Below are 25,873 nucleotides of genomic sequence, written 5' to 3' on the forward strand. Positions count from 1 at the left end.
TTTCTTCGAATTGTAATGGACTTTTTTAAAATTAATTTTTCTAGAGTGAAAGGTCAAATCAACATTCTAGGAACTTTTAAGTTTTTTATGCGAAAGTGAAGTAAAAGTTTGGGAAATTGTCATAAAATTCGTGTCAGAAAAGGATTTTCTGGAAGAAATTATAGAAAAATGCAGATAAAATTTACAGATAAAAATTCTCTTTCAAGATTTTTAAAATTTCAATACAGAATTATAAGAAAAATAACCTTTAAAAAATTCTCTAAAGTTTTCCTATTTAAATCAACTTTAATTTAAATTTTTAAAATTAATTTGTTGTTACGTATTAAATTAATTTTAATTTGTAAAATCAAATTACAATTAAAATTTTATTTGCAAATTACAATTAATTTTTAATGAATTTATTTATTTTTTATCCTCATCCCTTCATTTGATGACCATTGATCCTATCTTCTAACGTTATTTAGAGCTTTCTAACTTTCGAGACATTGCACATTTATATAAATTCATGTCTTTAGTGTATTCTAGAATTTAATTAAAAATTCAGTTAAACAAAGCGAATAAATGCAGGATAACGAATGAAATTTAATACATTTATATCTAATATTTCTTAAATTAATGTGAAGAGTTGTGAAAGACGTGATGAAAAAAATTGAATAGAAAATAAGTCACATTATAATGCAATAAACGTTTTGTCAGTTGAATTGATGACGTGTTATTGACGTTCTACAAAGTAAGTATTTGACCTTCAGGTCTCAATTCCGGTTTTACAAAGGAGTATTTCTTGTAAATTTACGTATGTGACGTTGAGCTATTTCTTAGAACATACAAATTTCCACCCTCATCAAGAGGAAACATCTGCTAGGAAACAAATATAAACCGATCTTCCCTCCAGGATAGCAATTCCTGTCTTACAACTATCTAGCAATAATGGATCTCAGACTTCTTACCTTTCTGCTAGTCTCCGTTTGTTTATACAGGTAAGAATATTTTTAGGAAAAAATTTATTTTATGACGTATTTTACAGTTTAAAGATGCTAAAAATATAATTATTTTTTAGTGTTGTAGTGTCGTTATCCTGTCGTCCTTGCGATAAGTCAGCGTGTACACCTGTAAAAGAAGCAGATTGTCCAGTTGGGATAAGTTTTGATTCGTGTGGATGTTGTCAACGTTGCGCCAGGGTAAAAATTTAACTTTTTTTTTTTACCTGCTTTATAACACTATCCTAGAGAAATTTGTGGTTAAAAATTAGGGTCGGATCGGTAGCTCGTGCTGTTAAATAACACTTTTGTAATCTTAATAACAGCCCGGGAATTACGAATACGTTTTAAGTTATAAATTTCTGTTACAGAACGTTGGAGAAAAGTGTGGTGGGCCATGGAAGGTTCACGGTAAATGTGGAAACGGTCTGGTATGTGTGAAACCACCCCCACCTGAAGGAGTCAATCCCTCGTTATATGAATTCAACTCCAAAGGAACATGCCAACTGGAAAATTAATTTGTATTGAATACCGTTACTTTTTCATATTTTAACTCATGTACAATAAAAAATTACTTGTAAAATTTTTAAATAAAATTCTAATTTTATTGTGTTTATGTTATGGAAGTTAATGTATAGTAATCACTCCTTAAACAGCTTATTTAGTGATCGTGTAAAGTCTAAGAAGTATTAACGCTACAGTAAATATAAACAAAATTTAGAATTTAAATACAGAGTGGCAACAAATTATTATGCTTAATCATTTGAGGTGTATGCTGCTCTATTCTATGCACAGATTTTAATTCTTTATGATATTTTTCACCCTTGGCAGTTGACAATCATTAAGTCACCCCCAAAAAAACTATTTTTAAGTCTGTTGTAAGACAAATTAAAGAATTTTCTCTCGTATATTCTGATAAGTATGAAGTTTGAATTGTGTGACTATGTGAGATCCTTACTCAATGCTGTATTGAATGTTACGAAATATTCTATATCTAGGAGGCTCGAGACAAAATCTTATGTATAAGAATGTTCTATCCATATGTACGATGCAGAATAAACGGCAATTTAATATCACATGATAAAATTGAGGTATTTAATATGGCCAATAACATGCCATTCAGTAAATCGACTTAATTGGAATACAACTACTTGTGATTCATCTTGAGATTTATTTTGAACTCTGATAATTGTCGTGGCTCTTGTCCCCATTTGCAGTCTTGCACGACAACTTTTTATGATAAATTATTATTGATAAATCCTGGAATAGTTTCAAAACTATATATTTGTTTAAAAAAACAAAATGTATTTTTATATTATAAGCCATTATCATTGTGGAAGATAGAAATCATCTCCGAACATACGACGAACATAATGTTATTCCTAATGAGAAATAACTCATTAGGAATAACATTTTACTCAGTACTTTCGTTGAGAAAACAGAATCTATAAACTATAGATCCGTACAAAAATCTTTATGCCATAGAAATTAATGTAACTAAGCCTGCTTTTCTAGATAGCTCGAGTCTAGTATTTTTATCTCATTTTATACTTATGTTCAATTAAATCATCCTCACTCTTCAGTATACATATGTACACTAGTAACAAACTAATTGTTTGGCACGTTATTTACCTATCCTGAATCTGATTTGTTCATCTTGGATTCTAATTAACTTTACGAAAATTTATTGTTTTAATATGTATGTGTTTGTTAGAAGTAAGCTCGATTTTCTTCCAAATGCCATAAAAATACATGAATAACATCGTATAAGTCGACAAGTATACGTCAAGTAGCCTTGCAGTCTATTGTCAGATCCCAAAAGTGTGAGAAAGGACGAAAATTACATACCATTATTTTTTATTATTTTTTATAGCTTGATTAAAACAAATAATAAGCACAAATAACGATTAATTATATAAAGATATATGATTTTAAAATATTTATTTAAATTTTATTTAATTTTATAATACGCAATTATCCATTTCTGCAATCATATTGTCCCATTCAACCTTTATCTGTATTCCTCGCTGTATGTGGCAATCGTGCAAAATATATTAACAATAAAACTGCTAGTTTCCCTGAAAAATGTCCGTGAAGCAGCTTCTGTTAAACTCTAGTTATGTAAAATAATAACAAAATTCCGATCAGGAATTGTTTCTGTAAGTCATAACAATAAAAGTAATAATTTACTAATACATTTTCTGAGCCACATACAAAAACCATCGAATAAACTTTTATTTTTACTTCACTTTAACACTAAATTTCCATTTTTTCTAATTTTACCACACTTTAAATAAAAAAAATAAGTTATCTAAAATACAGAAGAACAATATAAATCAGTTTTAAAAAATTCGACGAACATAACGATTCTTTGTGAAAATTCTATAACAAGGTGACCCAAAAGTTAGATAACTACTGTTCAAAACTGTTCTAAAATTAGATTTCCTTACTCTACGCCGAATTAAAATACGGCCGACTGACTTTTGAGCCCATTGTATATGTGAGACCGCGGATTTTAGCGGAAAAATTTGTGTAAATGAAAGAAAACTTTCATTTTTTTGTTCAAGAATTTTGTAAACAATCACCGATAGAAAAAACTCCACGCAGAGAAACGGAGCAGAGGTCTCCGGCAACTATCAACAGTTAGGTGGGAAAGTTGACACTTAGCTGTCAAGAATTCGCAAGTCACCGTCAACAACCGACCGCTTCCCACACTAACACTTTAAAAGCTCGCGCCACCGGAAACTTAGCGCGCTCGCATAGGAAGTTGTTTCTATACTTGTGTCCGTCTTTCCATATCATCGGCGACTATACCGTCCAATCTCACACCAAGAGGTATTTTGTTAGGACCTTTGTAAACTCTCTCTCCAGCAACGGCATTAGGCTTAACGCATAGCCGTCTTGGTTAGAATCTATCTACTTGCATATAACCGCATAGTACCGTAGAATAGTTTGTAATCGCCTTGTGTGGTATTCTAGTTATTCAATAAATGTTTTATTTGTTAACCTGTCTCCTGTCAATCCAAGACGCCTGTCGACTTACCGACGCACCTCCCCACTCACTTTTTTGCCCTCCTAGCCATCCGAAACGACAACGAGATCGGGTTGTATTATATAGTCATAACGACAACTGCCTTGTATTATATAGTCATAACGACATACGGGAAAGTTATTAATGTAATATTCTTTTTCAACAGGGTTTCCAATCATTATACTAGGTGTTCTTTCAACATTTGTATCGGTGGTGTGAACCGAAATTAGTGCTAATTTTTGGTAGATTTTCGAAAATATTTCATGTTTTATTAAATTTATTAGTTTAAAATAGAACTAATTTAAATATTTCTCAATAACTATCAGATTAAAATCCAAATTAAACTATCATCGTGAATAAATACAATGTTATCGGTTAATAGAAGAATGTTTTGTGATATTAAATTTATTACATTAAAAAAATAAGTGAGGAATCTGTATAAGACTTCTCTGTAGTGAAACCCGTATGGCCATAAGCTCGTGACTGTAAGCGCGCAAGGCCTTGCAGGGAAGAGCATGGCCTCGCGCTCCCATTGGTCATACGCTCACGGTTATGAGTCTACGACCGTACTGTTTTACCACATTTTTTGACGGTGTCTAGCCGCTCCTCTTTGATTATTTTAGCCACACGAGAAAGTCTTATATTGATCTTGAGACGTTCTACGACTTTGTAATTTAAACTATGCTGCTGCCTTTCATAGGAGCCAAGAAAGAACTTTACTCCATGTAACGGGATTCGGGAGTGCCTGCGATTACGTCATCAAGTATCCCAGTACCGATTACCCGTAATATATATATATTTTTGTCTATATACTACTGAAGTCTAAGATTGTTTGGTTGGTCGTAATGAAATACAGAAAAACGGCGCATCGTACTGCCACATTTTTGAGAATGGAATATCCCGAATGAGAATAGAAACAAAATAAAATATGGGCAATCTGCCAAGGGAGATGCCTCTCGGAAGATTTTTTATGGGAAACTGGCCTCCATTTAGGTATTACTAAAGTGAAGTAAGTAAACCCGGAAAACTAAGTATTATGTCTGTATCAGGAAATGCTGACATAATTTATATAAAATTAAGCGAATGAATTTCAAAACTGACGCATAAGATAATAATAGACATTAAACGTTTAATTTTGTTTAAAACTTTTACAATTAACTCAAACTGTAAACAATAGTCTTTTGATTATGTATTAGCTGGGCACATTACTTATTCCTTGCTTAAGTAAAAAATAAGTCAAGTTTCTCAGTACAAATTAGTGCTTCAGTTGGCATTTTCCAATAGAATTAAATTCATGCACGAACGAATCTTCTCCAGGAGCAGGTGGTTTCACACATACTAAGCCTATTCCGCAATTACCCTGAATATTCCATGGCCCACCACACGTCTCACCAACATTCTGTATACAAATTAATACACCCATATTAATTAGAGTGTGAATTCTCAATAAATGTAAATATATTGAGATTTCATGCGTATTATCTAATAACACAAATGAATAAAATAATCATAATTTTTTTGTTGACTACGAACACAATATAATGCTTTCGACGATCACTTGGCTTTTCTTCTCCCTGTTATTTAGTTGAGACAAGCATTACGTGTGTATGTAGCTCGTTTCGGGCCAAATATGCCCCTCTTCAGTCAAATTTAACATATTAAGACGAATATTAAGACGTCTTAATATTCGTCTTAATATGTAGTTGACTGAAGAGGGGCATATTTGGCCCGAAACGAGCTACATACACACGTAATGCTTGTCTCAACTAAATAACAGGGAGAAGAAAAGCCAAGTGATCGTCGAAAGCACTATATTGTGTTCGTAATCAACAAGAATCTAGCGCGACACGGTTTCAAGTCATTAATCATAATTTTCTCAATTCCTTCATTACAGTTCACTTCTTATCTTTACACTTCAGTAAAATTTGAAATATTAGGATTTTCGCCTACCTTTCCACAGACTTGACAACATGCACATCCGCCTTCAAGAACTATTCCAACAGGACAATCTGCTTCACTTAGAGGTGGGCATGCTGATTTGTCGCAAGGAATGCAAGATAGTGACACCGTCGTACTTAAAATGAATGATATTTTTAACAATTATAAAGCGTAAAATCACTCTATGAAACACAGTGCTTTAAAAATACTCACCTGTACAAGCAAACAGAAACTAACAAAAAGGTAAAAAATTTAAATGTCATTATTAGACAAGTGTAAATACAGGAATTACTATCGTCAAGAAACAGTCGTTTATATTTGTTTTCTGGCAGATGTGGGAAATTTGTATATTCCAAGAAGAAACGCAATTTCTATTGTATAAACTTACAAGAAATTAACTTTTATTAAACCAGAATTGTGCATCACTCATCACGTCATTGTTTATTACATTATAATGTTTCAGGATTTGTAACCTTAATCCTATTCAGTTTTCCTCATAATGATTTTCATGTCTATTTACGTTGAGTAAATAAATTATTTTATAAATTTTAAACGATAATTATAATTAATTTTATTCAAATAATTTAAAAGTACTGTTTCTGATATTGATACAACACTACTTTTTAGATAACGTAATTAGGGATTGCAATCCAGCAGTGTTTTCAATACAGCTGGATTTTTGCTGGACCAACATCATTCCAGCTGGATCCAGCGCGGATCCAGCGCAGATGTATTTTTGGTGCAATAAAATGTTATCTATCTATTCATCCGGCAATCTATGGGTATTTTTTAAAGAAATAAAACATTTTTTTTTAAATACAGTACTTAAGAAACTTTTATTATTTAGATTGGTCACTATAAATCAGTAAAACTTCTTACACATTTAGGTAGTAAACTTAACTTTGGTTCGGTTTAACACTTGAGATAGAGATAATTAAATGTTTAGTTAGATTATAATTATAAAGTAATCTTTAAGTTAAATAATAGCAAAGGTAATTCTACTAATTAATTTATATTAATATATTATAATAATGTAAGGACAGATAATCAGTGGCTAAGTGGCTATCAGTCTTAGAAGTTTTCTTATATAGGCTCTACATGTAAGTCTGTAGTTATTTATAAGTAATTTAATTATTAGTGTTAGTAATTAGTAGTAGTCTAGTAGTTACTTATTATTATCACAATCATGAATCACATACATTCATATCATCATATATCTAAAATACTGATACTCATTAATTTAATTAACTATTTAACTAACTAGGTAGTCTCAGTTTCTCACTAATTTTCACAATAAAATTGCCTAGCCTAGCCCACTAACCACTTATAGAATAAAAGTTAATAACTCTTACTTAATAGAATTAGAGTAGAAGTTTTAAAATATTAGTCTTGTCTTGAATAAAGTATTTTAAAAGATTAAATAAAATTAAATCAGTCACTTCTGTTATTATTATTATTATTATTTTTTTTTTTTGACTTTTCTGGAAGTAGGATGTCAAGAAACAAATGGTATTGATGGTGTTGTCTCCCAACCTACTTCTTAATGAATTGCATATATATCCCGCTACGGGAAAGGCCCTTTCTGCCTCTACGCTAGTTGGTTTCAGGGTCATCAAATAATCATAAATCGTTCCGTCACGTGATTCATTGACGTCACAACCGACCGTAAATTAAAATTATGCACCAGGACTAGGAGAGGAGTTACTTATTTTATTTAGCGCGAAGACACTTTATTTAGCGAGAGCGCAAAGTCAACTGGCAATTAGATCAGCAGAAGCAAAAGAGCGGGAGGTGCGGTGTAGAGAGGGGTGTAGCACGTGTCGCACTGAACGGCAACGTCACTTTCGCCGCTGAGCGATAGCGCACGTAGCAAGGCGGCAACGCAACAACGTAGACTTTTGCGGCATTATTTAGAAAGTTAATTGAGTATTTGCGGATCCGCAGCGCTGGATCCGCACCTGATGCTGAATCCAGCAGGCCGAAGAATGCGCTGGATCCAGCTGGATTGCTGGATGAGAGATCCAGCAATTGCAATCCCTAAACGTAATGCTTTCCAAGTTCAATGAACTAATGCTTCGAATGTTCACATCATAAGACTTTATATAAGTTATCAGATATGACTATAAAGTATTTATAAGTCGCAAGTAGTTAAATTAACAAGCCAATGACCTGGTCTTTCTAATATAAAACAAATAATGTCATATTAACTTGCTAGTCACAAACACTAGATGTATCCCATAAAATGCATGCATTCCATCAATTAAGGTTGCTGCGCATTTCTCTTCTGAAACACTACAACTACTTCACACTTATACTTTTACTCGTTATAGGTTGCACGTATACTTTTACTCGCAAACCTGTATAAGTAAAATATTAGTAATCCTGTATAAATGATCAATTATTAAAAACTCTCCGATATCCGATGTATCTTTCAAGCAAGCTTCTCATTTTATTAAATGTCTCATGACCTAAATGCCAAAATTTACGGTAAAGAATTGATTTGACTGGAGTGATGGAATAGGACAATGCAACACATGGGCGATATGTCAAGAGGAATGCCTCCTGGGAGGACTTTCTATAGAAAACTTACTCCTATTTAGGTGTTAGACACGTGAACAGACCATAATAACTGTTTAGCGGTTTTATCCACCCGGCCGAATGGGCTTTTAGTAAATTTACAGAGTTAACCTATCTTATTGTACATTTAATGGTACTTGTTACATTAAAATAATGGCGGCCTGATGGCCGAGCGGATTTAAGATGTAAGCCTACCGCTCTGGGAAACCGAGGATCAAATACGAGATGCAAGCTTTGAATAATAATTAAAGCTAAAAAAGGCGTGTTTATATCTAGCGCCATCTGTTATGAGAATTTAGTGAAAAAATATTTTTTATATTATTAATTATGATAAAAAGAAAAAGAAAATGCCTTATTTTGGGCGTAGGATTGAGTTTTAAAGAAATTATAAATGTCAATACGAGTAAAATTTTCACTGTCGGACTCCATTCGAGATATGACACGTGACCCTTCTACTCTTCATTCCCTTGACCTTTAACCATCAAAAGTTAATAGAATCAATGCTCTATTTATTGAGATAATGTCGTCAAGTTTCAAAACTTTTGCTTCACCAAGGCCTGAGATATAATGTAAAATATACGCTGGCATAGACAGAACTTTTAAGGATTTTTTACATTTTTGGGCTCCTGGAGTATCAAGAAACCGAAAAATAAAAAAAGGGAATTTTAAATTTGACAGATCATAATTTCCCTATGTTATGAAATCCCGGGAACTAAAAAATTTATTTCTAGAAGTAGAATCTCCGTTTCACAGTTAGCGCCATCTGTCGATAACGTTTTCTATTATTTAGGATTTCATAAATTTTTAAAATTTCAAATATTAACTGTTTAATAAAATTAAATTTTCTCTTATTTTATAATATATTATCATATATTATTTCATTAAATCTTTATCTTATTAATGCATTTCTGGTTAACTATAAATGACTTATGAAAATTATACTTGCATCAAAATTCTTAAGGTCGAATTAAAATGAAAAAAAAAAAAAATAATAATAACTCTATAAAATAACTTTTATAAATCTCTAGTAATGAAAAATAATGTCAGAAAAGGATGCTGATCACTAGTTTGTTTGTGTTAAGATGGCGTATTCATAAGTGGAGGTCATACTGTACAGTCACACCTCGGGTTTCCTAAAAGTTGTTCAAAAACCGATTTGTTCGAAAACCGAAAGAAATCTTCCTATATGAAACAATATAAAATGGATTAATCCGTACCCGAACCCCAAAACAGAACCTTTTTTATTTACCTTTTCATCTATATTTTGTTATTAGACTTCAGACAATCCAGCGATTAATTTATTACACTGATAGTGGAAATGCCAATTGTATGTGATCAGTTGCTCTTCTGAACCTGCATCATATAGAATTACTCATTTCAACCATAAATTTCTTATCTACTGCCCGTACAATCTAACATTTCTGTGGGAAACTTTGCATAAAAATGCAATATTCTACTTACAGTTAACGTAAAAACATGCTAAACGTTAAGGCATCAGCTCACCGTTCTTGCGGACCCAGGATCGAATCCGAGCCGATCGAAAAACTCCAGACATTTTTCTGTTTTGTGTTTGTTAGACTTCGTTCCTCAAACCCAACCTATGGTGGACATAACCAAAAGGCCCTCTTAGTGCCCACAGGAAAGAAAGAGTAAAGAAACAAAAAAACCAAAAATTCACTTACCTGAAATATACTTTATAAGAAAGAGTTATAACATAAAAGTTTTTATAAATATAAATTATGAAAAACACTGTAAACCAAACTTTTATGAATTTTGAAATGCAATACTTATTTATTAAATACACTTGAAAGTTTTCTTCGAATACCTAAGGTAATACGTAATACGGAAAGAAATATAAACTCCTGTCTCTTTGTTAGATCAAGTTAAATTCCCTTTCTATCCTGTTGTATAATGCACTTGTCAAAGATTTTTATTACATTTTTGATGGCATCTTTATTTATTGAGGTAAGAGCATATAATTAGTAGGCTTTAAGTTGCTACAAATTGCAAAGCATCTTTTAGTTCAAGCATTGCAGGTGTTCTAAGATGTGTTCCTTGCGAATTTGTATCATGCAAAATTATAAGAGAAGATTGTCCAATTGGAACAATTATTGAGCCATGCGGTTGTTGTAGAGTTTGCGCCAAGGTACTTATTGAAAATTTAAGCTTGTATTAGTAGAATTTATGCTTTTATTAAGTGGTAACACAAAAAACGCATTGCTTCACTTGTATGCAGCTTTAATGATTTATGATGACTATGCGCTTGTATTTAATTTATTTGAAAGTAAGAAATCATTTGTGTTACAGAATATCGATGAATTAGGTCCATGGAATCTGTTTGGCACCTGTGGAAGAGGTCTTTATTGTCTAAAACTCTTCCCATCTCCAGAAATTAAAGTCTTTACCCATTATTTTAGTGATATGGGAAAATGTGATAAATTGTATTAAGATTATATAATAGAAGATTTAAATTAAAAATACCCATAAAAATAGGTTTCTTTACTACGATTCAACTGTGTTAAGCTTATGAAATATGTTTATTTCTGTGTGTTAAAGATAAATTTATTTATTTATTTCTTAATAGCTTATAAATAGAAACTTGGATGTAGAAAATATATTCTAATCCAAATCCTTATACTAAACTCCGCAAAAACACTTTTATATATTCATAACGATTATTTACTTATATACACTTTCACAATATACAGGGTGTCCATAAAGTCTCTTTACCATTTCAAAAATTTATTACAAATGCAATTGATAAGATATTTTATTCAGATTTGTTCTATTGTATTCAGCGTTTATTAAAGTTTTTAATCACATTTTGCATTGAATAATTGGTTCATTTTTCTTCAACAAGACATCAATTACTGCAAATGTTTACCTTGACCTTTTAACTGAATATGTGGCACCACAACTGAATGACCTTCAACCAACCACATTTTTCAGCAAGATGGTGCACCACCACATTGGGGACTGCATGTTTGTGGGTTCCTCAATCAAACATTTCCAGACCGGTGAATTGGAGGGGATGGGCCAATTCTTTGGCCACCATGTTCACCAGATATCACTCCCCTGGACTTCTTTCTATGGGGCTATGTTAAAGATATCGTGCATCGAACAAAGATACGGGACATTACTGACCTAAAGCAAAGGATTACTGATGCCATTGCCACAATTGATTAGGCTATGCTACAGCGAACATGGCAAGAAATCGAGTACCGTCTTGATGTGCTTCGTGCAACTAGTGGTGCCCATGTAGAAGTCTATTAAATGAGGTAAAAAACTTTAATAAACGTTGAATACAATAGAACAAATCTGAATAAAATATCCTATCAATTGTATTTATAATAAATTTTTGAAATGGTAAAGAAACTTTATGGACACCCTGTATATCGTTATGTATTCATAACAATATAAAGTGCCCGTAGTTCCATTAAATCTTCATGATTTATTATATAAAATTCTAAGAATGACATTTTATTCTCCAAGTCTTCAAAAACATCCCATAGTCACTAGGCTAATACGTGTATAAAATTCATAACTCTCAACTTTTTATTAAGTCAATAGAATTTTCTTTTCCATTAAAGCAAACTCCGTTTATTTGTTAATTTATTACATAACAAACACTTGTAAAGACTTGATACGAATATAGTTTATCTTTGATGATCGAGATTATTGTCTATAGAAACAGGTTGTAACATTAATACATCTTTGAAATTGAATCATGGCAAATTTATTTATAAAATTAGATCATGTGCCCGAACATGTGCCTAATTCTATGTAATGTGTAATGATTCAGTAAAAGTAAGAGATATGATAAATCCTTATTCTTTGCAGAACTATTTGATAACCATAGTCTGTCTATGGAAAGAATCAACTTAGGTATTAACTAATGAGCATCAGCCATTGATAGCTTAGTTGTGGAAAGTTACTTCCGGTTTTTTCCTCATGTGTTAAACTCGTCACCACCGTTATAAACAGTATTATGGAAACTTTAGGTGCTGATATTAGAATACGAGGAAGTTCGCTATAATAGTAGTTAAATGCATAATTCTTTACATCTAAGGAATTCTATAAAATAGTAACATGATCGAGGTCTATGACACAAGATCAAGGAGGTCTTTAGTTCCAAGATCACTATATAGATTTCATGCTCTGTACGTGTAGGAAACTACACGTTCATTCGAGTTCGAGCCACGGAATTTCTTTTATAATTTCTAATAGAGTATCTTTTCATTTAGAAATAATTCTGACATATAATTAAAGGCATGTTACGACATGTCACAGATTGTGAATATTCAATATGTAATTGTTACAAGCTTCTGAAAATTCTTTACTTGTCAGAATCTGTAATATCTTGCATAATTGCGCTAATACTGTCTTAAATTGTCACCATGATCATTAGCTCCGGTAACTTCATTACGTTGTGAAACTGTGCATGAATATAAATGACAACTCCATAAAACCGCTTAATTAATTAATGCCAAACAAGCTGCCAAAGTACTGAGTTATAATAACACTAATTATATGATTAGATTAAAATTAATTCGTCTAGGGCAGCGTTTCTCAAAGTGGGCGATAACGCCCCCTTGTGGGCGGTGAGTAAATGTAGGGGGGCGCTGGAGGAAAGGTACTGAACGGTGATCAAAAGTAAAAGTTCCCTTTCCTCTGTCAAACGGATAAGAGGAAACATTGCATTTAATGGTTTTCAAATGTCGAGAACAATGTACGGTGTGAGATTCATAGAAAAGTTTTCCTAAGAATATTTCCAATCCTTTCTCACACGGGGGGCGTTGGGTATAACTTTATGGAACAAAGGGGGCGGTGGATCGAAAAAGTTTGAGAATCACTGGTCTAGGGGTAAGCGGTTAGGCCGCCATCTCGTTTTAATTTTAATAATTATACAGTAATAATTTTAATTTTAATTTAGATTTGGAAATAAAGAATCGGCCTGGAGGAGGACTTCGAAACCTCTCGTGGATTATGATCGGAATATTGATCTTCTTTGTTTTTACTATCACGGCTCTATCATATATAACAGAGGAAAAGTATGGCAATCGGACAAAAAGGATCCCGAAGAGTTTTACATTTTTGGACTCGGTGAACTTGAAACGTTGAGTTTTTTTCTGTATGTGTGGATGTTAATGTTTTTTCCTGTATGTGTTGGGGGCTAAAGCACGATTTTGTTCACCCTCTTTAAAGCTTAATAACTCCTGCGCTTTTTGTCGAAAATTTCTGAAAATTTGCAGAGAGGTTTGTTCATTAGAAGAATTGATGTTATTTTTGGTGTTAATGTTTTGGAATTGATGTTAAATTTTGGTGGATAAAGGTCGACGGAGTGGGGAGAAAAATGTAGTCGTGTGTTGTATCTCCAGTTGGGTCAGGCTTAATGACGATTTTACTCGTTATTAGCATTTACAATTTTTTATTTTTTTTATTTTTATAAAACCCATCTCTACTCTTACATCTCTACTCTCAAAATTAAGCTTTATGCCATTTTACAGTAATTAAAAATATAAATATTTTTAATTACTGTATATTAAGCTTTATGCCATTTTATAGTAATTAAAAATATAAATATTTTTAATAGTAAAATACTGTAACAGATGGCGTCACATACGCACTTTTAAACGTTGCCCGGAATGTTAAGCAACTCGTTGTACTGCGATGTTTGAATTGTACGAATGTTCTATTGATTTATAACGTTCTTCCCATTCTTTTTAATTTAAATTATTTCCGTTACGTTTAATGTTTTACGAACGTTCTTCTTGTTCTTTTTTCATTTAAGTTCGATATTTCAGTTAAAAGTTTGTTTTTGATATTGAATTTTTCCGAAAAAATGTCGTTAATCGAAGTGTTTAAATTTCTGTTCGTTTTTATTTTCATTTTACTTTTTCAGCGGATGACTTTCGAAATTCTCAAAAGTGAGTTTTATATTTTACTTCGTTAATTTGGTTTAATTATAGTTGTAAACTTCTTCCTCTAAAACAATGGTATTCAAACATTTTAACAGTGTGACCCCAAGGTAATTTTCCGCGACCCATAGTTTGAATACCACTGCTCTAAAACATTAATTTAATAATTATCTCTCAATTAACCAGATAGAAGAGTGTCACATGAGGAGTGTCTGATTGAACTGTGAGTAGAAATAGTAATCGGATGAAAGTACGAACAGTTACAGTGTAACCATGTAACCTGTTACTATTATGTTAAATATTGCAGGTATATGAATTTATAGTTATGGCTGAGGCTTCAATATGATCTCGATTACTTAGGCTTCATTGCAGCTTGATAAGCCTCAAATCTCTACCATCAGGTTAATTGAAATAATTATTAAATTGGTTTAATTATATTCGTAAATAGCAAATACTATTGGTTTATTTGTTTAGAATCCCACGAAACATCTTACGGTGATGATCATGAAAGTTATCCAGTATCAAAGATTTGGAACATCTTTCGAAGTAAGTCAGAGGAGACTAGGAAAAATGTTTGAGGAATGCCCAAAAGTATGACCATAGTTTTTGAAAAAGATAGCAGAGCAAAATTCAGGAAGATGATAGGAATCAGTTTTCATTGCAAGAAAGTAGAGTCTTTGTGGTCGAAGTTAATTAGAAGATTTCGTAGCGTACAGAAAACGTTAAAATGCAGTCTCCCGTGGGTGGATTGTACCGAGAAACCTAAATCTTTAAAAGAAACATTTATGAAAGCGGCTTGTCAGAAAGTGAAGCCAATAGTAAAGGCCGCTAAAAAATTTTTCAGAAAACTTCTTCCCTGTGAAAATTAATATTAAAATACCATGAATCGATATTTTTCAAAACTGATGTTATTTTTTAAGTATTAAAATCGATACACAAATTATCTTTATTGTGCTTTTGGGTTTTATGTTGCAATAATGTAGTTCTCGTTATGCTCGTATTTTATAACAGTACTCCTCACTTTACGACCTATCTGCTTATCGACCACTCGCACTTACGACCAATCGAGTTTCGACCTGAATTAGAGGAATCCCCTTTCTCAGCTTGAGTGTCGGTCAGTGGAGTATGGTGACATGCGCACTAAGCGTACTATAATAGGTTTGCGCGTAATATAATAGTCTTATAGTACTATAATAGGCTAATAGCGTACTATAATAGTCTTTTTATAAATAAATTTGAAGTTTGTTGCATAATTTGTATAATTTTACAACGATCCTATATTCCCGGCGCAAGCTCCTCGCTTATCGACCAATTCGCTTAACGACGTGGTCGTCGGAACGGAACTCGGTCGTAAAGTGAGGAGTACCTGTACAAATTCGAGATATTGTATTTACAATTTAAATGACTGATATTTATATAAACAAAATGACCGAACGGAAATTATTTAGAATACAAATTTAAATAAATAGAAAAAAAATTAACTCACTAATTAATTTTTACTAAAAAATTGTAAACCTATAAATTTCCACTCTCGTCTGTCTGGCTGTCCTTCCTTAATCACGAGAACGTGTACATATTAGCAGTGGCATGCCGTGACATTTGATGACAGGGAAGCTGTGTTTCTGTAAGAAGCCGACTTCCAGGGGCAATCAGTTAATTGCGCGTCAGTGATGGTCTAGGGCAGTGGTTCTTAACCTTTTTATACTCGCCGCCCACCAAATATTTCATAATTTTTTTGTGACCCCCATTTTTTAATAATAATTTATATTTGATAATTTGATAATTTATCTATAATAAATTGATTTTTTTATTATTGCTTTATTTTTTATATAATAAATGTAAATCATAATTTTATTATTTCATTATCTATTTAAATAACATTCAAACTTCACAATTAAACATGAAAACTCATTAATTTTTAACAGAAAATAAAATAAGAAACATGTCGATAAATCGATCCAATGTCGATGCTAAAGCTAAACTAAAACTAAAACGCCCACTTGTGGTAAGGATTTTGCATAACTTTTGCAAAAATATTTAAATTTTCAAAGCCTACTATTTTTCCTAATTATTTTTAAAATTCCAAGCATTAATAGTTTCTTAAAATTGCTTTGGAATAAAAGAAGTAAATACTGCGGTGTAAGTAGCATATTTACATTTATTTCTTCTGTACTAACAAAGTTGTATGTAGGAAGAAATACAAAATAAATAAATAAAAACTAAATAAGAAAACTTTATCTTTCTTATTTCACTTTTCAATACGATATTCGGATTATACATCAATTTTCTTTATATTATATTCTGAAGGAAATTTTGCATAATTTGGCGGCCCCGGCAAACTTCTTACGGACCCCCAGGGACCGCGGCCCCCTGTTACGAATCACTGGTCTAGGGTCCATTCGTATTCATTTGTTCGATAAGCCAGTAAAAACTGTAGACTTCTCTAAATGTATTTTTAATATCACAATTACATTCTGAATTGCTAGCCACGATATAAGGGCTAAAATTAAAAATAAATTATAAAAACTTACTCGGTGAAATAAAATGTGCGATGGATATACATACCTGGTACAATGTATTGTTCGATTGTATTAATATACTTTTAAAGAAAATTATAATTAAAATATAGCTTTGTAAAGAAACGTACATAAAAATAACATAAAATATTCTTTACTTTTTAAATTTTAAAACAATCCACTTAGTCAAATATCTTGATACGAGTAGCTAATGGATGGAACTAGTGACGGTCCAGGTAGGTGTGTAGTGAGTGTGTGCGTGCCAAATCCCGAGGGTGCCGATACCGGTCAATGTCAAATGCCTCTTTTGTCGCATCACTAGTATATCTCAAAGGACGCCACAGGGCTGTTGTAAATTTTAAACGTTTCTCACCGTAGCTGTAAAAATCTAATAGTTAAACTTAATAGTCATTCGTTTTCTAACTAATTCGTTTTAATACCAGGTGTACACGAAAATCAGTTTCCCACTGTACTGAGCGAGTGATTGGTTCTGTTAAGCTTTTGTTGAAGTAAAATTCTGGCTCTTTCAACAGGATTTTATTTATGTCCCCATTCCCTAATCTGTTAATTATTTAGTCACTTCTTAAGTAGAAATAAGTCGAAACCAGTTACTTTGTACCTGAATATCTGTAGTCTTGGGAAAACAGTGGAAAGACAAATTTTTATGACAACGGATATATAAATCGTAAATTTAAGGAAAATAAATTCTAGAGCTTTTTTTTGTATCATTGTATGTACTATACGTCTCATTCATTAAATTTGGTTGTAAATGATGCTGCCAAAGTAACAGTTAATTTTTAACACTGTACTAGAATTGTACACGTTTTTTCTGCATCCCCTTACAGATGGGACATACTAAATCGTAATATCACCGGTTTAACATTGAAATCCGTAAGTAATATAAGATGGGAGAGCGGAATAAACGCAGAATAAATATATCAAATATTTTAATGAAGTTTTTTTAAACTCCTGTCAACTATACAGAACTATCATAAAAACGTGCCAGTAAACTCCTATCGGTTGGGTTGTTATAAATCTAGTCTAGGGTGGGCAACCCTTTTTATAACATGGGCCAGAATAAATTTTACGTTTTTTTCTGCGCCGTAGTAGTTAATTGACGCCTTCTTGTGATTCGTAATTTTTTTAGTCTGCAAATATGAAATAAATAAATGAAAAGTTAATTACTACATTTATTTTTTTTATCGTTTTCGAAAATTACAAAGAATTGGAAAAATAACTATTAATTAGTTATTTTTCCAATTTAATAATCTATTAAAGATCTCGCGGGCCGGATAGAAACTTTTCGCCAGCCGTAGCTGGCCCGCGGGTTGCCCGCCGTTGATCTAGCCTGCTCATGATTCACATAATCGGGCGAAGGTGGCCGAATATCTAGCAGGCGGCTAACAGCCCACAACCGCTCCGGGATATAAAGTCGCGTACTCTTTACGCGTGTGTCGCTTCTACCAGCTAAACCGTGACGTTGGTGCTCTGTAAAGCGCATGCGCCAATGCCTATAATCTGGCTGCTTGGAAGTTGACAGGCAGGCGGCTAACAGCTCAGAACCGGTCCGGGTTATAAAGTTGGACTCCGTATGAGTGTGTCGCTTCTACCAGCTAAACCGGGTGAGGTTGGTGCTCTGTAAACCGCATGTGCTAATGCCTATATAATCTGGCTGATTAGAAACTGACCCGGTTTCGACATTCCTTCCGCCACCGAATTATTCGAATATACAATAGCAATCTTATCGTGTTTTTTTCACATGTAGTATAGAAATTTGTAAAAGATACATAATGCCGTTATAATAAAATATTAATTTTAATTAATTCAAAGTACGTTAAAATATGAAAATTTATATTTTATAAAATACAAGGGAAGGTCATTGGAAGGTGGAATCGGCGCTTCCATCGCTTCCAATGACGGCACGCCACTGCATATTAGGTTAATGAAAGTGTAAACCAAGAGTGGAAAGCACATGGTCAGGAGGCCCGGTTAAGTATATACAGTACTAACTTTCGGTTTGAACCGGAAGTCACCTTATTTCATTTCGAAATGTTTTCTCTGAAAGGAGTTAGATGGGTGACTGGCACGAGCCTATTGCTAATAGGAAAAGTACGATGTACAGTACAAGAACAAGACACTGCTAAAATCAAGGCCTATATTTTAAATTAAATAAATTAAAAATGTGATTAAAAATTGTAGCCCGGCATTGTGACGGTTCCGCGATAAATAATTTCTCGTTTAAAACAAATTATATTATGTGAACGAAAGCCAACTAAATAATAAAACAAAATTTATCGTGTATTTAAGTGACGAAATGACATTCTAAGAATTAGAAAATGCTGCGATAACAAATGTACGTAATTTGACTTTCCACTTCTTTTTACATATGAAGATTATTTATTTAGCGTAAGAATTTTATAAGTAAATTGAAAAATATGTGCTGGGATTTTGTATATATATATACAATATATATATATATATAGTTTTATTATATAAATTTATCTGTATATATATACATACATACAAATATATTTATACAGTTAACATTGTCGAAGTTTAGACAATGAAGAAAATTATTCACATTTTCAAGTCTATATTTTAATCCATTTTTCACCAACCACAGAAGATATCCAGAGTTATGTAACGACAGTTAACATTGTTTAAACCGGAACAGCACAGTAATGGAAATTTGTTCTGTTTTGGCAAGTTTTCCATTTATATAGGTTTTAGCACTTTTTAAAAATCTTTCAACTATATGAAATAAATTTTAAACAGTTATATTTATTATTATAGTAAAATCTCTTTTACATACGAAAAAAAAAATTATTACTAGGTTTAATCCAAGTTGATTCAAAAATAATTCCAAAATGATGGGGAAGTATTCAAATGCAAGAATTGAAAACTATTCGATTCTAAGAAATTCTCGTTGCTCAAGAGAACTTATATTAAGTATTCAAATACTTTACGGATAGAATCCTTTTGAGTTCCCACGACGGCGAACAATCAAGTACGGGTACAAAGAACATGTGTCACAATCTGACTTCGGAAATTTTAATATTGTAGTGATACAGAGACTACGTTATTCTGTGTCTGACTTTTTGACAAATTGTGTGGTTGAGAGTGTCCGCGGGAAAAATTGTCGAAGTTTAGAGTTTCCCGACTTCATGAAGATTGAGAACCACGGGCCTAATAAATTATAGCTACCCTGTCCATCGGTTTGGTTTAGTTTTGATGGGATACGCCAACGCACCAACGAATTATAGAAGATATACATTTGAAATGTTATCTCAAATTCGAGGGTGTAATTATTGCCAACTGTTGGTTAATTATCTATAAAAATGTATTTTGAAGAGGAATTGATATTGGATTTATACTTTTCTGGTTCTTAAATGTTTCGAGCCACGATTAAATTTTGAATTTAAAATATAAAAATTGGAATATATTAAGCATTTGATCGTTTATATAGACGATGTCATTGCATTAATCAATCGTAACGAAAATTTTAATTTTGTATTATTTTTTCTTATATGCAAAAGAATAAACATTTCAATTGCACTTTCTAATATAATTTAACAGCAATGTAAAGTAAAATATGTTTAATGAGTAATGGGGAAATAATTAATGTTTAATTTTTTTACTGTTAAGTATACAATCGTTATGTTGCTGTTGATGAACTCACCGACGCCAATTAATGGTTGATCGTGATTAAAATACCCCTATTCAACGCTGTATAGAGAGATATTCTGCAATTCAAATGCAATTAAATCTGGTGTGGTGAGGTGACATATGTAGACACAAACAAGACATTTTTGTAAAAAAGAATTAACACCAAAACTAACAACTAAGACGCTTTCTGCGCTGCAAGCAACAAACATTTTTATTGCACAAAACACTGGTGCTATGCGGAGACTTTAGCGACAAAGGGATTATTGCTCAGTAATACCCGTTTTCTTGAAGGTGAAAAATCTAAAAACGACTCTTCGTCCTTTTTCAGATTTCAACGGCCGACCGCAATTGATTCTCTATGAGGATTCTCACAAGGCTCATAAACTTGCACCACGTCTTCGATAAATCATACTTTTTAAGTGTCTCCACAAGCAAAACAACACGGATTCATTTCCGAGGAAATTTTCAAAAAAGCCGAGTCGAAACGGAAACGTCCTTCTACGAAAGAGAAATTTGTATTTTAATTTATAAACTATGTAACATAGAGTATTGCATTTTTTCTTCATTTCAGACCATGTGTTCCCTCACTTTTTCAATATGTGATGGTTGACAGGACTAAAACTATAATGTTTCAAATATGCAGATAACTCTCAAAATACTTTTCTTATAACTTATCAACTGTTCTAGCTATAATTTTATCTACCAACGACAGTAATATGTTAGAAAATGTTTTAGAAATGACAAAAGGACGCTTGTTAAAATGTTTATTTGATTTTATAATTATTATTTCCGACGAAATTATTTTTATTTGAAAATAAATCTTTTAAAGAATCTTTCGAAAAATTTTCATTAGATTTCGCGGGACATTCACGATTGAAACTTTTGCCGGGTCATATCTCTTCCTCGGGAGTAATCAGCACCAAATGGAGCGCCACCAACTGAAATAATTATAACAATTAACTAAAAGGAACAGATAGAAAAAATAAATGGCCCGAAATATTAACGACATAATGCGAATATGCATATGTTATTTAAATATCTTAACAATTACGTCAAATCAATTCATTAAAATTTTGCAGATAAAAATATGTTGGGCCATGTGTAACTTACTATGGTCATTATGAGGATAAACCAAAACGCTCGAAGATAAAAAACATAAAAATCCTTTAAGTGCATGACGACTTTAATTTTTCCGTTCGGACAAATTCGTCTCAGATGGCATCCATCGATCAAATACTTGGTGAGAGTGTCTTGGCATTTATCCAAATCCAATTCAGTCTTTCCCCATAATACGAGTTGAAGCAGACGAAAACCTTTTATCATCACGTCTTCTGTTACGTTCAGCTGTTGGTTCACTTTACTCATCCATCTTTTCTGCGCTTCTATGATCTTTGTTCCTGCCAGTTCGAAAGCTCTCTTCTCTGTTTCAATGCAAAAATAGCCAATAGTATTTTTTTCTGTTTGGAAGTCGGCGGAACATTCTTTTATACCAAGGCTCCTCTGCCATCCAGTCGGGTTTTTTCACTGCAATGTTCCCAGAACTGCAGATAATTCTGGGCAACAGAGATTAGATTTTTTCTTTAATAAATTTCGTACAAGAATGACAAGCCATGCTAATTGTTTCTATGACTTTCAAGACTTGCTTAGAAGTTATAATCTGATGTAACTTTTTAAAAATCCGACTTTCTTTCGAGCATTTCCAGACACTCTCTGTTAATTAAAACGTATTAAATATTATTTGCATTAAATTCTGAATCGAGAGAAATAAAGGTACTCTACCAATATCAACAAAGGAAACGACGAGGAACAGGCAAATGATGCCAATTACCATGGTTTTAACCATTTTTCTGAAATTAAGCAAGACGAAATTTATTAGGATAAGTATAGAAATATTTTGTAATATTAATTGTAAAATTTCACTTTAATTTCGTAACGTTATCGTCAATGAATGTTTTCTATTGTTCAAGAATACCAATTTGAATTGTTTTGAAATAATAAGCAAACACCAAAATTGTTGCGCATTTTTATTATAACTTCAAATTAAATTTAGGACTGTTGTATAGATTACTCCCTATGGAATTTCGGGACTTTGAGTAAATATTTGAACTGAGGGGACCGAGACGCGTTCAACGGAACCCCATTTTTGGACCGGAGACAAAAAATAACAAAGTCAGCATACTTTTTAAGTTATTATACTTTTTTAATGCTATAATGCAGACAGCACCGTAGTTGCTAGTACCGCCATCTTGCGGTAAAGTCTGCAACCCACGACGTCGAACTACGGTCATCTCCCGGAGGGATAGGTTAGGTTTGTTGGACAAACCGCGATAGCGGCACGTACTACCCGATCGCGAGCGATAGCGAGCGTGTCGGCGGCTGAGTGGCCCCGAGGTCGAGGAGCGCGAGGGTGTTCAAAAAGGACTTAACTCCAACTGCAGACGATCGGTGTGCTCGTGGATCGACATCTGCCTCTCTTGAAAGTATATATTGCCGACTTGCCGGACTGCCTGTTAAACACGCGATAGGCTTAGGGGAGAGAGCGACGCGACTCCCGGTCATCCCGTGATCGCCGGAAAAAAGTATGATAACTTTCTTATTTTTCGCCTCCGGTCCAAAAGTAGAGTATCGTTGAGTTCAAACATATACCCAACGTCCCAAAGTTCTACAGGGTGTAATCTATAGTATCCCCAAAAATTCTTCTTCTTCTACTCCTTCCGCCAGAAAAGTTATGTTTTGCGAAGTGTCCGCTAGGCGAAGCGCGCCCGTCATTTAAATTTAAATTTAAATTTAAATTTAGATTTTTCGAAATACAAAATACAGTTTCATCGAACAACCATTCAAAGTTTGGAGAAAGTTTGGTAAGATTAGCTTTTATTATTCTAATTATGTATCGTTTATTTACCGAGCTGTCTGTTAGGGATAAACAACTATTGTAAGTAAGAGAAAAACTACAGGATTCGCACAGGATTTGCCCATATTCTACCAAAAATGTACTTATTTTTTTCTATGTTACCTCCAAATTATATGGAAAATTCTACTGTTAAATTTCCTGTCACATCCGATATTGATCATATTCAGCAGTGCAATTTGTATACGACCATTGCATTTACTCTTATTACCACACAAAATGTATTCTTATATACAATTGTACGAATACCGGCAAAATGTTCTTGCAGGCCAGCACAATAAATAATCGCTGGTTAGAAAAATTAATCACTGGCCACTTGCGCCGAATAATAATTCGATATATATTTAAAGAATTATTTTCAAATTTATCTTTTCATTGATTTCTCCACTATGGAGAATTTATGTGCTACGTTTTTTGTCTTACGGCCTTCCACAGTTCGTTCCACACATTGCAGTTCGGACCTGCTCAGCAGACATAAATTACAAATTTATGTCTGTTATGCATTTGCTGAGAGAATACTCTTATTAATTAGCGTGTTCAGCCTATTGGAGATACGCTATTAAAAACGGACTTGAGACAAGTAATAACACCGGGTAATACAAGATCTGTCCCAAAAGTAAGTGTACTAATTTTTTATTTAATGAGTGTGCAGCTTAACACATCATTAATTAGTATTTTCACGTTGCTAGATATTTTAGCAGCATGTCTACACCTGCTTCAAGTTGATTGGTTAAGTCAAACGTGCACAATCTCTGTTTGTGTGAGATAGTGTTTTAACACATCGTTACGTTTGAAATGGAGAAAAATCTCGAACAACGTTAAGCTATCAAGTTTTGTGTGAAACTTAAGAAATCTGCAACCGAGACATTTGCAGATTTAACCGAAGCTTATGGAGACGCCACTTTATCGAGGATCGTGGTGTTTAGATGGCACAAAGATCAGGGTAAAAACATGCTTATCGTTTTTTTTTCGATAGCCGTGGAATTGTGCACAAAGAATTTTTACCTTCAGGACAGACAGTTGGTCAGGCCTTCTACAAAGATGTCTTACAACGACTTCGAAAACGGGTCAAGCAAGTCCACAGGGACATTGCAGAAGATTGGGTGCTGCACCACGATAAAGCGTCTGCTCACACAGCGCTACAATTCGAGAGTTTTTGGCCAAGAAAAATTCCCACACTCCCGCAACCTCCCTATAGCCCGGACCTAGCTCCGTGCGACTTCTACCTCTTTCCTAAGATAAAATCCAAGTTGAAAGATCATCATTTCGGGACAGTGGAAAACATCAAAAAAGTTGCAACCGACGAACTAAACACCTTTACGGAAAACGACTTCAAGTACTGCTATGACCACTGTAAAAAACTTTGGAACCACTGTGTGATCTCGCAAGAGTCGTGAAGAAGATCGTCTGTAGTTTGATGTAACTCTTGTATAATTTGAAATAAAAAATCAGTACACTTACTTTTGGCATAGTCTTCGTGCGTACAACAATCTTAAATAGTATTGTATTAATTTTTTAGGAGATAGTTTATTATTATTATTATTATGTTGGGTGTAGTGGGTTATACTCGGTTGACACCGGTGGCTGTGTACTATGCCGGGCCAGAGTCAAGGCATAGCAACGAAAACAAAACTAAAATTAAATAAGTGTGTCAGTGTCAGTGTCAGTGTCAGTATTCAGGAATTTCCTAACAATATGGCATGTATTCAATATTGTGGCCTTCTGTAGTGTGATGTATGTATTTCTATTGAATTGTGATGTTCCCAGGCTTTTGTGTAGTGTGTGTGGTATCACACCTGTACAGGAGAGAACGACAGGTACAATAAGCAATCTATCCATCCTCCACAGATGCCTTATTTCCTGGGCGAGTTCTGTGTACTTGCTAATTTTTCCAGTGAATGTGTTTTGTACATTGTGAGTGTTTGGAATGGCTTATTATTATTATTTAGGATTTTAAAATTATAAAGTCGTTAAATATTTTGTTAATTCCATTTTAAATTTGAAAAGAAATGTTCGACGTTGTTCCGAATTCGAACACAATTTACCTGATGAGCGCTCATAAATAGAGCCGAAAAACATTTGTAAAGAAAGTTTAATTACCCCAGTGGTAAGGTGTTTTTATATTTAGTTAATAATAATAATGATGATGATGATGATGATTTATAAAACACTTCGATTAATTAGAAATTGGATTAATTAATTAGAATGATGCAGAGGAAACCTTACAAAGTAGAGCTAAAAGATATAAGGATTTAATTTTTTAAATATATTAAAAATTAATGGTATTTCTTTCTACATTTCCTAAAAATTTTTATTAAAATAACTTCACATTATTTAAACAG

General features: G+C 33.0%; 1 protein-coding gene across 1 annotated transcript; it reads left to right on the forward strand.

Moving 5' to 3' along the window:
• Nucleotides 1-820: 820 nt before the first annotated feature.
• On the forward strand, nt 821-1,593 carry LOC136989501 (venom protein 302-like). Its single transcript, XM_067287684.1, has 3 exons — nt 821-977; nt 1,058-1,178; nt 1,349-1,593. The coding sequence occupies exons 1-3, from the start codon at nt 928-930 to the stop codon at nt 1,493-1,495; spliced, it is 318 nt and encodes a 105-aa protein (XP_067143785.1). The 5' UTR covers nt 821-927; the 3' UTR covers nt 1,496-1,593.
• Nucleotides 1,594-25,873: the final 24,280 nt, after the last annotated feature.

This window comes from Centruroides vittatus, unplaced genomic scaffold, assembly GCF_030686945.1.
Source record: "Centruroides vittatus isolate TY-2023 unplaced genomic scaffold, ASM3068694v2 scaffold_576, whole genome shotgun sequence".
In the NCBI taxonomy this organism is placed as follows: Eukaryota; Metazoa; Arthropoda; class Arachnida; order Scorpiones; family Buthidae; genus Centruroides; species Centruroides vittatus.